Source organism: Brachyistius frenatus, unplaced genomic scaffold (genome assembly GCF_029030835.1).
Source record: "Brachyistius frenatus isolate BFR_SWC_R1_liver_20210118 unplaced genomic scaffold, ASM2903083v1 Contig_3, whole genome shotgun sequence".
NCBI classification, from domain to species: Eukaryota; Metazoa; Chordata; class Actinopteri; family Embiotocidae; genus Brachyistius; species Brachyistius frenatus.
This window is the reverse complement of record NW_027210602.1, coordinates 1,911,451-1,927,176: the sequence shown is the minus strand read 5'-3', so window position 1 is coordinate 1,927,176 and position 15,726 is coordinate 1,911,451. Positions and strand designations below refer to the sequence as shown.

The 15,726-nt window shown below is 42.4% G+C and overlaps 1 protein-coding gene across 4 annotated transcripts in view; it reads right to left on the bottom strand.

Moving 5' to 3' along the window:
• The window catches only part of LOC138623047 (tenascin-like), a 32,041-nt gene that overhangs the window by 1,838 nt on the left and 14,477 nt on the right, over positions 1-15,726 (bottom strand). Inside the window, exons 12-28 of one of the 4 annotated variants that reach the window (XM_069702314.1) lie at positions 14,445-14,873; positions 13,323-13,601; positions 11,742-12,014; positions 10,556-10,831; positions 10,192-10,464; positions 8,610-8,918; positions 7,406-7,678; positions 6,956-7,078; positions 5,668-5,811; positions 5,444-5,563; positions 5,144-5,287; positions 4,324-4,454; positions 3,235-3,367; positions 2,706-2,857; positions 2,457-2,553; positions 2,212-2,373; positions 879-1,042 (exon numbers count right to left, since the gene is read on the bottom strand). In XM_069702314.1, the coding sequence (XP_069558415.1) occupies positions 879-1,042; positions 2,212-2,373; positions 2,457-2,553; positions 2,706-2,857; positions 3,235-3,367; positions 4,324-4,454; positions 5,144-5,287; positions 5,444-5,563; positions 5,668-5,811; positions 6,956-7,078; positions 7,406-7,678; positions 8,610-8,918; positions 10,192-10,464; positions 10,556-10,831; positions 11,742-12,014; positions 13,323-13,601; positions 14,445-14,873 (3,482 nt within the window). The remainder of the gene's footprint in view (positions 1-878; positions 1,043-2,211; positions 2,374-2,456; positions 2,554-2,705; positions 2,858-3,234; positions 3,368-4,323; positions 4,455-5,143; positions 5,288-5,443; positions 5,564-5,667; positions 5,812-6,955; positions 7,079-7,405; positions 7,679-8,609; positions 8,919-10,191; positions 10,465-10,555; positions 10,832-11,741; positions 12,015-13,322; positions 13,602-14,444; positions 14,874-15,726) is intronic. The other 3 variants (XM_069702323.1, XM_069702332.1, XM_069702341.1) reach the window with 3 other exon arrangements.

Here is a 15,726-nt window from a genome sequence, read left to right as displayed (position 1 = left end):
TCCATCCAAGTGTGCGTCCTGGTAGCCAAGTCGTTGTGGTGCTGACCACATAGCACACATCAGAGACATCTAAGCAGGAAGCTGTCGGTTTGAGTCCTGGCCAGAAAGACCTTGTGCAGCACATCATTCCCTCCATTTCCTGTCTCAACATCAAAGTATTTATCCAATAAAGATTTCCACTTTTCCTCCAAATGTACATCTGTTCTCCGTCTCTTTGATGACCTATAATCACTATTGTACGAGTCGACCCTCAGTTTTTATTTCTTGCATGAATTAATCAGTAGAACCAGCAACTCATGAAATACTCGTACTGCAGGCATTAAAAGTGTGCGTTAAACTCTTTTCATTTTAATTTGGAAAATATGTCCACTCTGCAGACGTTTTATCTATGAACAAAGTCACCCGACCGACGAGCTCTGCGTCCGGCCACAACAAAACTATTTGGTTCAATTCAGCTAAATTCAGTACAATAGTGATCCGTTACAAAACGGCTACCACTGAACGGGGAGCGAGCCAACTGTTCCTAATAAAGCGCTCGTCAGTGTGTTGCATGATGATTGATCTGTCATTTCTGTTAAGGGAAGGAACAGATGTCTTTTTGAATACTGTTAACAGAGCTGAGGAGAAAAAAAACAAACAAAGGCTGACAATGTCTGAGCAAAAATGGGCAAATTTTAAGAGAACAAAACGCGGTAATGTGGAAGAAAAACAACAAAAATAGAACAGAACTGCCAATGAAGCCTTCAGCAGGATTGTGTTAATATGAATGAACATTATGTCGCCTTTGGTTCGTTTCATTTTTCTGATGAAGATTCCAGCTGAAAAAAATTATTTGTAATAATTTGGGTTTTTCTGAACATTGTGCGAACGTTACATACCTTACTGTGACTGATGTCGCCATATTTCCCCATGAGGTTGACACGATGACAGTTTTTATACCAGAAGGCACCTTTGTAGGACAGAGCGCAGTTGGTCACAGCGATGTCGTTGTCGTTGTCGTAGGTGGAGAACGGTCGACCCTGGTGGTACGTCATGGAGTCGCCTGGAGAACATGTTAAAGGGCAGAAAGCTTCACAAACATGCAGGCTTCATCAGTCTGCTTAGTTTAACTCATGGGGGCTTTTCTTAAAGGAACAGTTCAACATTTTGGGAAATATGTTTATGAATTCTCTTGACCAGGGTTGGAAGATGAAATTACATCTTTTCTCAAAACCTAGGAGATCTTTCCACTGTTCACAATGATAAATGGAAAACCAAAGACTTCAGGCCATAAAACTACTTTTCAACTATTTATAAAGTCTTCATAAACTTCAAAAACTGTTTTACATACGGGAGGACTTTTTATTGAAAGTCAAATAAACAAAAGAGAAAATCTTCACAAATGTTTGTTTTTAACACAACACAGATCTGAAACAAGAGTCTGAACAACCTCGTGTTTTCAAGAAGGAGGACAATTAGCTTAGCTTAGCATAAAGACTGGAAACCGCCAGAAATACATGTTGATGTTAGGTGAAAGTACATTTCATGGAAATATATTTTATAGGAAATTACCATTGTTAATCTAAAAAATTTCATTTGAGAACAATTGAAAATCTACTCTGTAATCTACAGGTTTGAAATTGTATTATTCTGCAGAAATTAGTCAGAAACAGTCGTCTTTTTTTCTAAATGTTGTGTTGTCAGTGTGCTGCTGCCTCCATCTCTCATGTTGATTGGCAGGATAAAGTCAGTGATGAAGGACACCATCATTCAAAGTAGATACGATTTAGTAAAAGGGAATCTAATAGGTGAGTTTACGTACTTTTTAGCTGGAATAAATTTTCAATTCGTTGTCATTAGGGTTGAGATTTTATTGTCGTTAAGGAGAAGAAGAAGGAGAAGAAGGAGAAGAAGGAGAAGAAGAAGAAGAAGAAGAAGAAGAAGAAGAAGAAGAAGAAGAAGAAGAAGAAGAAGAAGAAGAAGAAGAAGAAGAAGAAGAACGATCTTGTCAAATGCTGTGGTGGGCCAAAACAAAGAAGGTGCTGGCCAAACTTGGCCCACACGCCCAAAATTGGGCTCCTCTGGGATAGGGATCAAATGGTCATTTTTACACTTTGGTTTTGGTAGAGATATAAGGTGTTATTTAGTGAGCTTTAGACAGAGACCGGTTTGATTTTCTGTCTTTAGGCTTCCTGGATCAAATGTCAGACATTCCTTCAGAGTCACACCCACCTGCCGTTCCACTGTACGCTCCGATGTAGATTTTATATCGCGTTCTTGGCTCTGCTATTGTGAACTTGTCGTACTGAGCGTAGGCCGACTCCCCGTTGTCCCTCAAGTCCACTCGCAGCTCATAATGGCCCAAAGACGTGATTTTATGGAGGTTGGAAAGACCTGTAACCCAGGTTTGTTTATTATGACAGAGTCCAGAGGAGACTCAGCGAGGGAAGGAAAGTTAGAAAGTTGTGAAGTCTTACCGAGCCAGAACTCATCGTTCATGTTCCCGAAGCCAGCGGTGTAGTTCTTCCAGTTCCTGAAGAATTCCAGCTTTCCATTCTGCCGTCTGAGGAAAACCTGAGGAGGACTGACTTTGGTGAGCGTCACAACAGCTTCACAAACAACCACAAGCAGCACGGCTCCGGGGTTCTGTTCTGCTGTATGTCATCTATCAGCAGCATGCCAGCTGAATTATGATGTGAAAGATTCCAACAGGTTGATCTCCTCACCATCCATCCTCCGCCATCTGTGCTCATGTCGCAGTAGACCTGGACGGGCTGGCTCTCATCCCCTCCGATGTAGATGGTGTACAGACCAGAGGTCGTCTCTCCGTTCAATAAAATCTGAGCACAGTCCCTGGGGCGCCGGTACAACTGGCCAACTGAAAAGCACATTAAAAAGACATCATCTGGGAGAGCTCGGAGGACGCAGCTGCTTCATCTTCATCCCTGGGACATAAAAAAAATGCACCCGACGGCACACAGAACTGTTTGAGAGAGAGAGGACCTTGGAAAGGAAAAGGACTGAAAGAGGAAAAATGGAAGGTTTTTCCATCGTGAGCATCGGAGGCAGACTGAAACATAAGCGCAGGTGATCCGGCTGGAATATCGGATTCCATGAAAAGAATGTGCGTTAGAAGGAGTAATATCTTTCTGACGTTCATCTGGAGCGATTCCCGGACCCTTCAGGTCCTCTGTAGCTCTGCCACTTTTCAGTCATACATCAAAATGAGGTGGAGGTTTGCATTTTCATCCTTACTGGTGGTGAAGACGGTGGTTACGTGGCGACTCCTCTGGGCTCCAATGATGGCCTGTAGTCTGATGTTGTACTCCGTGGAGCCGCTCAGCTGAGACATGCTGTAAGAGGACGCTGTCGGGCTGAGCACCACCTCCTGCATCCACGCACACATGGAAACGTTAATTATTTACAATAGTCATACTGGAATGAATTCAACACTGTTTTTTAGACATTTCACTGCCGCACAACAAAACAAACAATCCATCACAGTCAAAATATTGCTGCTTGTATTTTGCCATTTAGAAATAACGAGTAAGATATGCAGTTGCTGGAAGTTATTTTGCATTTTAAAGTTTCAAAAGCAGATTTTTGAATTTAACTTTTTTAATTTTTCCAAACTTTTCCGAAACTCAAAGTAGTGGCTGCCAATGGATTGGGAAATCAATCCAGAACTTTATGGCAGGACAATTCAACTTCAAGAGCAAGTGTGCCAAAAAGGAAAATGACTGAGGGCTAACGTGCCACACAGAATACAAATAACTCTAACAGGATAATATTAATAGATATAATACAGCATGGAATAATCAATAACAGGCAATATAAATAGTCATGCGCATTTTATTCCCTTTAATGGAATCATTATGATCAATTCCAGACACTGCTGATTGTTCACTATGCTGTTGTCAAGGTTACCCACAGTGATCGTCTGTGACTCTCTCCTACTTGCTTACATCCTCGTCTTCAATTCACTTATTTTTATAGAGCGCCAAATCCCAACAAGTTATTCCAAGGCACTTCACATAGGACAGGCCTTACAACAGAACTGTACAACATAGAAAGGAACCAAACAATTCCAAAGTGAGCACCAGCTGAGGAAAAAAACTCTCCTTTTACAGGAAGAGAAACTTCTGACAGAACCAGGCTGAGACAGCAGCCAGTGCACTGCTGATTGTTCCTCGACAACATCTATAGTTCATCCTGATTTGGAAGCAGCTTCTTATGTGCCATAGAAAAAAACTTAAAAGGGCTGTATCTGGCCCGCAGGCCACGAGTTGAATACACCTGTCGCCTCTGGTGTCAGTGAGTGAAGTGATGTGGTCGTGTACGTACCCTGATTATACCGTCAGGAGAGGAGAAGGTGAGTGTGTAACCAGTGACGGCTGCCTGAGGAGGTTTCCACGTCAGAGTGGCACTGTCAGTTTGAATGTTAATAGCCGTCAGATCGCGAGGAGGGTCCACATCTGCAAATACAGCGTCACACTGAGGATTTACCATCCAGTCACGTAACAAAGTCTACGTATGTGTAGCTTCAAGGTCATTCCCATGTGGACAGATCTACTCTCTGCACCGACTGTCGCTGGAAAACATTAAGAAGTCTAAAGGTTCCTCGAAATGTAGTTTTCTCAACATTCAGTAAATTTAATTGTCTGCACTCTTGTTCATTACTAAATAATCAAATCATCATAGACACACCAAAACTGTCAGACTTGAGGCCAGGATTTTTATTTAATTGCTTATCAAAGGTCTGTGGAGAGTGCACCAGAGTCTCAGAGGAGCTTTAACACCCAGCTGACCCGTCGCTGACTCCTCCTGTTTCTGGACTCAGTTTTTGTTTCAACACTGCAAATTTTCTACCGTTAGCTGCAGACCTTCTTTATAACTGATTCTGGTCTTGAAAACCTTGCACCCGCTTGGATCTGCATCATCTCACAGCTAGCACATTCTGAGCCGCCAATGTTTCTGGACTTCCCTTGAAGTGGAGATCAAAAGACACATTAAATACTTAGAGTTCCTAATTAAGGGATAATGATGACTCTCTGACCCACCTTTGTTTTCTGGAACGTATCTGACGTATTAAAAACAAATGACTCTTTGGAACCTAAAAGATTCTCTGTCTCAGTATTGGGATTATTCATTAACACAACAGTACCTGTGGTGAATTCAGTCACTGAAGAAGCACTCTTCTGAGCCTCTTTCACAGCATGAACTCCGGCTGTGTAGTGGGTTCCTGGAACCAATGAGCTCATCTCAAACTCCACTATGTTCCCAGAAACATGCTTCACCACCGGGGACACTGCAAGGCAGGAATCAAACCATCCAATCAGACCAAAGCAACCTTATGTCGCTGATTCACGCTGCACTACCGAACCTGCTGATTTTATTAGGCGATGATGAAGATAAAACTCATGACTGTTGACAGACAAAGTAAAAAGTAAGAACAGAAACGCACCGGATTCAGCGCTGTAGGTGATGACGTAGCCTTCGACAGTGGCTACAGATGGTTGCCATAACAACAGGGCTGAAGTGTCAGTGACATTCACTGCAGTGAGGCCCTGCGGTTTGTCCAAAGCTGGAGAACACAAACAGGAATACAGAAAAAAGGTTTGAAATAAGAGTCCTTCGATCTGACTCGTCTGGAGTGTCGGTGTTTTTAAAGGACAGGAGGAAGCCCACCTGTGGTTATTGTGTCCGTGTTGGGGTCACTTTCCTCCAGACCCTTCACAGCACTGACTGTTACTTGGTACAATTTTCCAGGAACCATGTTGGGCAGCACCGCCTCGAACACGCCGCCGTCCACAGTCAGGGTCATTGGGCTTCCTGTGGAGGACAGAGAACAAAACGAACGGTGTACTTAGGAACACGAGTTCGGTCCAGTGGTGAAACAATTTATCCGGCAGTGCAGCTCCTCGCCTACTGCGGTGGTAAAAAATTAAAAGCGATCACGGCTAAGAACAGCGCAGTGAAGCTGCCCTACACACTAGATATAAAAATGGATGTCGCCTCCTGCCTTTTTTCTGAAAAGTGAAGCCAATTCTGAAGTGCCTTAAAGTGTAATACAACTGAGGACCACTAGGGGCTGGCTCCAAAACAAGTCACCCATTTGTGAATTTGGAATTTTGGCCGTCGTCATCTTGCTTTTTTGGAGCCAGAGGTGACCATATTTGGACAAGCTAGGGACAAAACGAGCAGAAACCTCACTTCACCACAGCCCTGTCAATCAAACATGCGTCTTTTTGAGCATAATATCTAACTGATGATAAATGTATTTTCAATGGAATGCCAGAAAAACTGATAAGGAGTGACATTAGTGAAAGACACCGTAGTGACTTGTGAAAAACATTTATTGACTTTATATTTGATGAGAGAAATTGAATGGGCGTATATGGAGCCGGAGGCTTTTTGGAGCCAACCTGTAGTGGCCCTCGGTGGTATTGCAGCTCAAGGCACTTCTGTATCGGCCTCATTTTTCAGACCCCAAAGCTTCGAACACTTTTGTGTACAGTCAATGGCTTAAAACCACAATGCTGACGGTGGGTTAGCATGCTCACATCTGTACAGCTGAGGGAGAGGGGACTGACATTAGTTTAAGCTGATGATGATGCTGAATGTAAAGTCTGAGGATTACCAAAGTCATAACAATCTAATCTTGAGGTGAACATGGATGTCTGCACTAAATGTCATTGATATCCGTCCAGAAGTTGTCAAGACATTTGACTGACAATCCAAATTGTCAGCATCATGTTAACGCCCCAAGAAAATTCAGAGAAATCACCACAGCCGTTGCAAATGTATTGTCTGAAGATCATAAAGGTCTGCACTGAATTTCACTGCAATCCATTGAATAGTTGGAGATATTTCATTCTGAACCAAAGTGGTGGAGAACCTTTAGAGAACAAAACTACACACGTTCAAATGTAAATTTAACCTGCAAATACAATTCAAACCCTGACTGATCTCTTACCTCCTTCAAAAGGCAAATAGGTGATGCGGTAGTTATCCACCGGAGAGCGAGGCGTGGACCAGTGAACTATGGCTGAAGAATCTGTCACCTCAGAAAAGTGAAGTCCTCTTGGAGTGCTCAGGCCTAGCAAAGTGCAAATGGATATACGCAGACAGGAAATCAATATAAAGAGGTTAATTACAGTGAAGGAAATGTCAAATAACACTGTAAAAACAGAACAAAAAAAAAAGAAACCTTCAGCTCAGGGAATCCAAATAAAACTCAAGACATAGCATTTCCCAAAAGACAGTTTTACAATAGAGACAGAGATAGAGTTTAGCCCAAACCAGAGGAGTAAAGAAGATTAGTGGGACTCTGGGTTCAGTTCTCTGAAAAGTGATGTCACACCAGAAGCTCAGAAAGTTTAGTAATTAGTACGAAACTGCACACTCGGCAGCGTTTTTCATATACCTGTCTGAGCAACCCCTGTAATAGGTTGGGAGCGTCGGTCCAGTGTGACACCATAAAGCTCGATATCATACTCAGTGCCACTCATGAGTCCTGTTAGAACCTTGGTCCGCTCATCGCCACGGACGCTGTACTCCTGAGGGTGGGCTAACTTTTTGCTGTCTCTTATTTTGATCACAAATCTGTCAAACAAGTCTTCATCAGCCGTCCACGACAGACGGAAACTGTCCGCCGTGACGTCCGAGAAAAAGAGGTGCTCCACTTCCGGCTCGGCCTCTGGTTAGACAAGAAGACATTAACGTTGCAGAAGGAGTTTTCCCAGCTAACGTCATCAACCTCAAGAGACGAAGGAAGAGGTCAGCAACCAGGCAAGAAGGTTTCCGAGAGGCGGACAGGGATTAGATTCCAGCCTGGAGACCTTTAGTCCACCACCACTGATCTGCCATGCTCGGGCATCCGTTAGTGTAAATAAGTCATACGTTTGGGAGAATTCAAAGATAGGATGCACTTTGTAGATGTTTGTGTCAGTTAATGAATCCGTTGGAAGGATTTCAGTAGACACTAGTTGCGTCCTGAAGGCCAGCCTCGACGCATTCAGTGCATTCAAAGGTAAAGAAATAAGATCAGAAGTTAAATCAGCAGACATTTCATGCTCAGAATCTGTTGATTTATCAGTGTTTTCCTGCGTACAATTTTTTTTTAATAATTTTAAGTTTTAATCAGTGGCTCGTGTCCATTCACTGGAGTTTTAACTTTCTTCCAGAGTTATCTGTGTATCACAAATCAAAAAAGTGGAGGAAAACACATTTAAATATGAAAACAAACAAATATGCTTGCTCATATTTTGGAGGTGAGAGGAAACAATCCTCCCGATGACGCAGCTGCATTCCAAGAAACTGCTTTACATATTCTGGAAAAAATTGTGTTATGAACAGCAATTAGGGTTAGATTAGAGTACGGAGCTGAAGTCTCACCATCAAAACACGGCCTTAACCAACATGTATCAATACTTAATGCCAAATAACATAACTAATCCTAATGTTTACTAGAAATAATGCATGAACATGAAGGAACTGAGCCAGTTGCGACAGTGAAACTTCAGAACTGTATTGACAAGTTTATATATATACACACACAGCAGATGCAAAAAAATAAGGAATTGGACTTCTTAGTAAGACGAGGGGCCTTGCAGTGCACTGAGTGGTACCTGTCACAGCCACTGTAGTCAGAGGCCGAGAGAGGAGCCCTGACAGGGACACCCCAGTCAGCCGGACCTCATAGCCTATGCCGGTGATGAGGCCCCACATGTCCAGGTGGGTCTGGTTTCCTGGCACAGTGAACTCCTGCGGCTCCAGCAGCCAGCCAGAGTCTGTCACCACTATGTGAAAATGGCTGAAACCGCCACTAGAGGGGGATATTTCCTCCTGCTGCTGCGGCCGCTTCACCTCCCACGACACGTGGAAACCGTAGGGGGTTATGTTGGAAATGGTCAAGTTTTCCACTTTAGGCAATGGAGCTGGGAGGGGGGTAAGGGATTGGGGGGGATTGCGTTAGGAGGATAATGTGTGCAATGGTTGCAAAAGACAGAACCAGTTCTTCCAGTGCGCTATTATTTTAAAGTTGTTACCAGGTAAAAACTACTTTATCTTCAAAATTTTAAAACACATTAAAGGCAAATCTGGCATGCATCATAGCACTTCGCACTTCCTTACCCAAAGCTGCTAAAGCGACATTTTGAGGTTTGGCTTCAGGCTAACAGTCTAGAAACATAAAACCAAAACACGGAACCAAACGCTATCTGAGATAATTGCAAGACATATCACAAGGTCTGATAACAAAAGCTCCTTGAAAAGAAATTGTGTAGAACCTAGACATCTTGTGGTGACTACTGGTACTGCATCTTAACAGAATTCTGCTCTGGCTATAGCTTTTAGCCAAGCTGCAATCCACCATGATGCCACCCACTGGTTTGTGAACTGCCATTTTGACGGTCATTTTAATAATTTGGAGCAGGAAGTGACCATATTTGGATGAGCTGGGGAGGAGCCTGTGGTAAATCTGACTCACTTTGATTGAAAACTCGAACACTACACCCGCCCATCTATAGGAAAAATCTGACTGCACCACAGGCCTGTCAATCAAACCAGACATGCGCCAAAACATTCCACTTTTTGAGGCCTAATTTCTTATAAATGATGGAATTATTTTCCTGAAGACCACCAGAATACCAACTGGAAGGAATGAATTTAGTGAATGACACCATAATCACTCGACCATTTATTTCATGAGACATTGATGCTTTTTGAATTGGAGTCTATGGGAGCCCAAGGGTTTTTGGAGCCAGCACCTTGTGGCCATTAGTGGTATTGCACTTTAAGACACGTGCAGTGCATTGGCTACTCTTTTCAGATCCGGAGACTACTTTTTATTGTCATTTTCTGTCAATAATTAAGATTTTTAAAAATGGTTTCCTCTCTTAAAAGCATTTGTGCATGCTCACTTCAACATCCACGTGACCTCTTTGAATCAAATAAATAATTTTGTGCACCAAAAAAAGACTACTGCTCATGATGCATGCCGTTTTTGCTCCTAAAGCTCCTTTCAGGCTTTAAACCTGCAGAAAACAAAATTATTTTCATTTGCAATAATTTTTGAGTTACTATGCTACATTAAGCTCCAGGAGACAAACATCCCAAAAAGGTGACTTAGTCCATTAAAAGTTTTGATACAAAACCAAAATTTTAACTGCAAATTATTAAAGTACAAGATATTAGTAAAATACATAGTACCTGTGACAGCGTGGGCAAACACAGAGGGAGTGTGGCGCCCATGAGAAATACCGTACAGTTCAATATCATAGCCTGTGGCATCCATCAGGTTAGAGATCGTAATATCACGGGTTTCACCCGGCAGTTTGAACTCCAGCGTATCAGACTGCTGCTCAGGGTCACTGACCCGGATAACAAAGCCATCAAAATGGCCTGACACAGTGCTCCAGGACAAGCTGAGGTTATGTGGACTGGCAGATGAAGCAGCTATGGGCCCCAACTGTGGGACATCCTCTGAATAAAAGAAGAACAAGGCTTTTTAGTTATGTTGTCCCAAGTACACGTACGTAACAATGTGGTTGGTACAGGTAGTGTCGAGAAATACCTGTTGTAGCTACAGCGAATAGGGGCTGTGTGTTCTCACCACCACCACCACTGACGTACAGCTTTATGTTGTAGCTTGTGCTTGCTTTGAGCCCGGCCATTACCGTGGAGCGCAGGTCTCCTGGCAGAGCTCGCCCCATCGCCTGCGAGGGCAAAGCAGACTCTCTGACTTCTACTATAAACTTATCAAAAGCCTTCCCTCCTGTCCGCCACGACAGAGAGAATCTGTCTGAGGTAACGTTAGAAACAACTAGCTTGGACAAATCAGGCTCTTCAACTACAGGGGAGAGAGAAAAAAATGTAGAAAGAAAGAAATAAAAAGCATGTATTTGTCTCCAGTGTATGAATACAGGCCCAAGCCAACTTTACAGTACAGGTAACGATAGAAGAATATTTCCAAAAATACAAGGGGTGATCAAAAAGTTTCAAGACAAAACCATCACCATGATTATATCGGTTGATCAACATTATCACAGAGTTCAACGTTAACGTGACCACTGGTACGTGAACATTAGTGATGTCACCATGGACCTGAAACTGGAGCAGAGAAACATCAGATTCTGGGTCGAATTCACAGGGAGGAGGCAGCGAGTGTGTCGTTATGATCAAGAGACTTGGATGTTTTTAACATGCTGTGAGCAGGTGTGACGTCATCATGGAGAACCAAAGAGCCACAGTTCAGGTGGTTCACAGTGAATGTTTCCCCTCAGAAGGTCCCAGTAGAACTCGGTGCTGACTCACAGTGACACAAAGAAAACCCACCTGGTGTCTCCTGACCTGACGCGCCTTCTTCGGTCTTGGACAGTGAAGCTCTGCCCCTCTTGAAATGTGAATTTCACTCAGAACACCTCGCTTCATCGCCGTAGACTTTCTGAAGCATTTCAAGGGTCTCTGTTGACCATTTACAGAGTTTGATATAAATCTGATATTTTTCTGCTCCAGTTTTAGGTCCAGGGTGACATCACAGATGTTCACGATCCAGTGGTCACGTTAACATGTTGAGCTCAGTGATGATGTTGTTCAAGAGGCGACACTTGGAACAGACTCAATAACGTTATTGCTTCCTCCTCCGTGCATGTTACTGTGCGTATCACTCTTCATGCACAACAGGAACTTTTGGATCGCCCCTCGTAAATAACCCAATTCTCTGTAAAACTAATAATTGAATACACATAAAATCCAAATACCTGTTGATGCAACAATACTGACAGCACTTGTTCGAGATCCTTTGTATGTCCCATAGAGGTAGGCTATGTAATCAGTGCTGGGCCTGAGCCCTGTGACATCGTGGGACTTTACATTGTGGGATATGTTATATTCCTTTGGCTCCATCAGCCAATCAGAATCAATTATCTCCACGATAAAACCATCAAAGTTTCCTTCAGTGCCGTTCCAGAAGATTGAAAAGCTCTCTGACGTTAAGTTTGAGATATACAGTTTTCCAACCACCGGTTGATTCACTAAAGATAGAAACCATGGTTAGATTTTCATCAAAGCCATTTTGCAGAACTATCTAGTCTAAATAGTGTAGAGATTATCGGTAGCTCGTTGGATTCTTTTATAGTCAAAGAAATATGTAGCATTACAGGACACTCACCACAACCAACAGCAATTCTTGATTAGCTTAATAAAAGATTAAATACATGCAAATATTTTTGCAAAAAAAAAAAAAAAATGCAAATAGAAAATCCTCCACCACAATTTAAATGGCAGATTTAATTTAAACCAATTAACCCTATTCTATTCTTTAAAAATAATGTAAAGCAAGGAGAGAAACTCAAAAAGCCTTTGTGGTGAATAGCTGAAAATACTGGCCTGTAAGTTTAAAGGAATTCAAAATTGATTTAAAAGTGAAAACGTAATTAAGGAGGAAGATTTCATGCATATGGAGCTCGATGAGATCATGCAGCCGATCTGCTCATTTTGATGACGGAAAATCCGGCAAAATGTCACACACGAGCAATTCAAAGCGAGAGGTTGAGCTAAAAAGGTAAATTTACATGCCATTAGAAATACAGTCATGCATTCAAACAAGCAGCAGACAGTTAAATTATGATGTAAAACACGGTGGTGTTACTGTTAACCTCAGATTATATCTTCATCTTTTTACCTTGAAAATGACAAGAAGCTTTAATCATTTGCCACCTAGTAGTTCAAAAGGAAATGAGGATATTTACTATGATGCTCTTTGAAAATAAAACTCAGTCACCCACACAAACTAGAAGAACTGGAATGACATGATACACATAGTATCACATAGATGACACATAGTGTGAGCACTTACACACCCAAAGGACAGCTCAAGGTTAATCAATTACACGCTGAGTGAGAAGCTGATGGGATGAAATGAGATGGTCACACTGTCGCTGTATGATGGGGGTGGGGTGGGGTAGTTATTGGTTTTGCTTTTGCAATCATTGCAGCACATCAGCATCAGACCTGACCACAATGCAAGGATGGCAGGGGGAGGGGCTTCATGCACGTTGCTGACTGGGATGGTGAGAGTGAACGTTTGAGGGGCGTTCGCTCGGCCTAGTGATGTGATGTCATCACCCGACGCCTCTCTCAGAGACAGACAGTGGCTGGAGGGTGAGGAATGGTGGTTAACATGAAGCAGTACAGTGCACTGTGACCACGGTGGGTTATTATGTTCTGGTTTCATGCAGTAAGGTCTGTGACAACAGAGGTGGACTGAAACAGAAGAGTTATTAATGGAGAGAAATAAAGTTTAGAGGACAAAATGCTGCACCGCCGCAGGCTGCAGGTACCTGTGGTGGCTTGACTGTACACGGGGTCAAGGAAGGAGCCCTGATACATCCCATACAGCCCAACCATGTAGCTGGTGTTGGGATTAAGCCCGGAGAAGCCCAGGCTCACAGCGTCTCCGGACAGACTGAGGTTCTGGCTCTCTGACAAATTCTCCAAGTTTGTTACCTCAATGACAAAGCTGTCAAAGTCCCCCCCACCCAAGGGGCTCCAGGACGCAGTGAAGCCGTCCCATGTATTGTCAGAGATGGTGAGGTTCACCACCGTGGGCTGCAGCTCCTCTGGTAGATAGACAGATCAGACTGGGGTCAACTCGATCGTTCACTTTAAGACAAGCAACAAGTACAACCGAGCATCAGGGCCGAGACACGGGTGTTCAAATCTCTCTCTTTTTGGGACTATTACAAAAGTCAACAAAAGAAATTATATGATCATTTTATTTATTTGTTTAAATCTGGATATTTTGAGAATTTAGAGGAATAAAGTCATAATATTTTGAGAAAAAAAGAAGTATTCCCTTTTTTAGGACAGATCTTTCTTTAAAAATATTGACATTTTTTTTGCAAAATCCCCAAATTCTCAAAATATTGTGACCCAAATGTTGAAATATCACTTTATTCACAATTAAGATGACTTTTTCTAAATTGTATTGACTAATCATGAATTTAATAATATTGAGTTACATCACTTCAAATATTAAAACTTTTTTCTCAAAATATTCAGATTTTGATCTCTATTAGGACAAAATCTTACAATTTATTCATAAAATATAACTGACCCTGATATATCATATCATAATCATGATAAATCTATATTATGAGTTTAATCTTGAAATAGTAAAAAATTCTTGAAATTGACTTTAATCTTAAAATATAAAAACTTCTTGCAAAAGTCTTGTAGCATTTCAACATTAATTTTGAGATATACTTTCATGAATTACATTTCTCAGATTTTTTTGGGGGGGCCCTAATACTTCGTTGTAAAGATTGAACAAAAGAGGAAATGAGACGAGGATTATTTTTTTACAGTAAAATATGAACCATTTGTTGACAAAAAGCCACCTTAGTTATTTGGACGATGGGTTGTGATGAGTACCTACAATAAGAAGTATTTGCTCCATGTACCTGTAGTAGTAAAAACTGTCAGAGGTACAGACTGCTTGCCCTCCACCAGCCCTTGCAATGTAATATCATAGAGAGTGGAGGGGGACAACCCGTGTATCTCAGCCTTCCTCACACTTCCTGGCAGAGTAGTCACACGAGGCTTTGCCGACGGAGCACTGAGCTCCACCACAAAGCCGTCAAACGCCCCGTCGGCCGCCGACCAGGCCAGGCTTACACTGCTGGCGGTAACATTGACCGTGAGGGGCCCCAGTGGGTTGGGCCCTGAGCTGTCAGGCTCCGCCCCTGAGCTCATCACACCAGCATCAGGAGTGTTTAGAGGATGTAGGGGTTCTGGGTTTTGAACTACTTGGTTATCCAGAGCGGACTGTGGGCTTGTTGGGGCGTCTTTGATGCCCAGCGCTAGTACGTCTGCAGAGGTAGGCTGCGGAGCTACAGTGAATAAAAGCAGGTAAAAGAATCAATGTCTTACTGCCTCTGGTCAGGACTGTAAAAGATCCTGCAAGAAAAAAACTGGATTAAAATAAAAACACAGATTAAATTAATGTGCACAAAGTTCTGTCCTTGACCTGAAGTTTTCTCAGAGGGATTATTATTACTTTTCCATGACATTTAAAATCGCCAAGCAGCTGATGAGACATTAATGCCACTTGAGTCAGTGCCATTAAGTGTTTGAAGGCTCTGAGTAGTCCACCGCAGTGGAAGTACACAGTCATCTTCAAAATGATGATGAAGCCATGCACAGCCGCTCTGAAGAAAGACCGTCGAGTTGCTTCATGACATGCGAGTGACGTTCGGAGGAATTTTGTCTGACTGCTACAGAATCATTTAAATCCAGGGTTCCCACTCCAAGTCAAAGGTATAACTCACTAATGTCACCGTTTGTTATCAACTCTCAAAGACTCTCTGACTGTCATTAACTTTCACTGAAAAACAGGCTGTTGTGAATTCTTCATTTTGTGGCCAACCTTCTTGAAATCTACATTTTCCTGCATGTTTGCATTCGTAAGCAGCTCCAAGAGAAAGAGCATCTTTACTGAAGAGCAGAGGATAAAACCACTCAGACAACATGTTAAATAACGTGTTAAAAAAGCTACATGGAAAATATTATGTTTTGAGAAATAGCAACTAAAATTTAGACATGCAAAACAAAATTCTCTGATATTCCAGGACTTGGCCCAAAACAAATTATGAAATTCCCCTGTCTGGAAAAGAGTTTTTAAAATTCCCTGAAACTTTCTGATATTCCCTGAAACTCCCTGATATTCCCTGACCCGTGGGAACC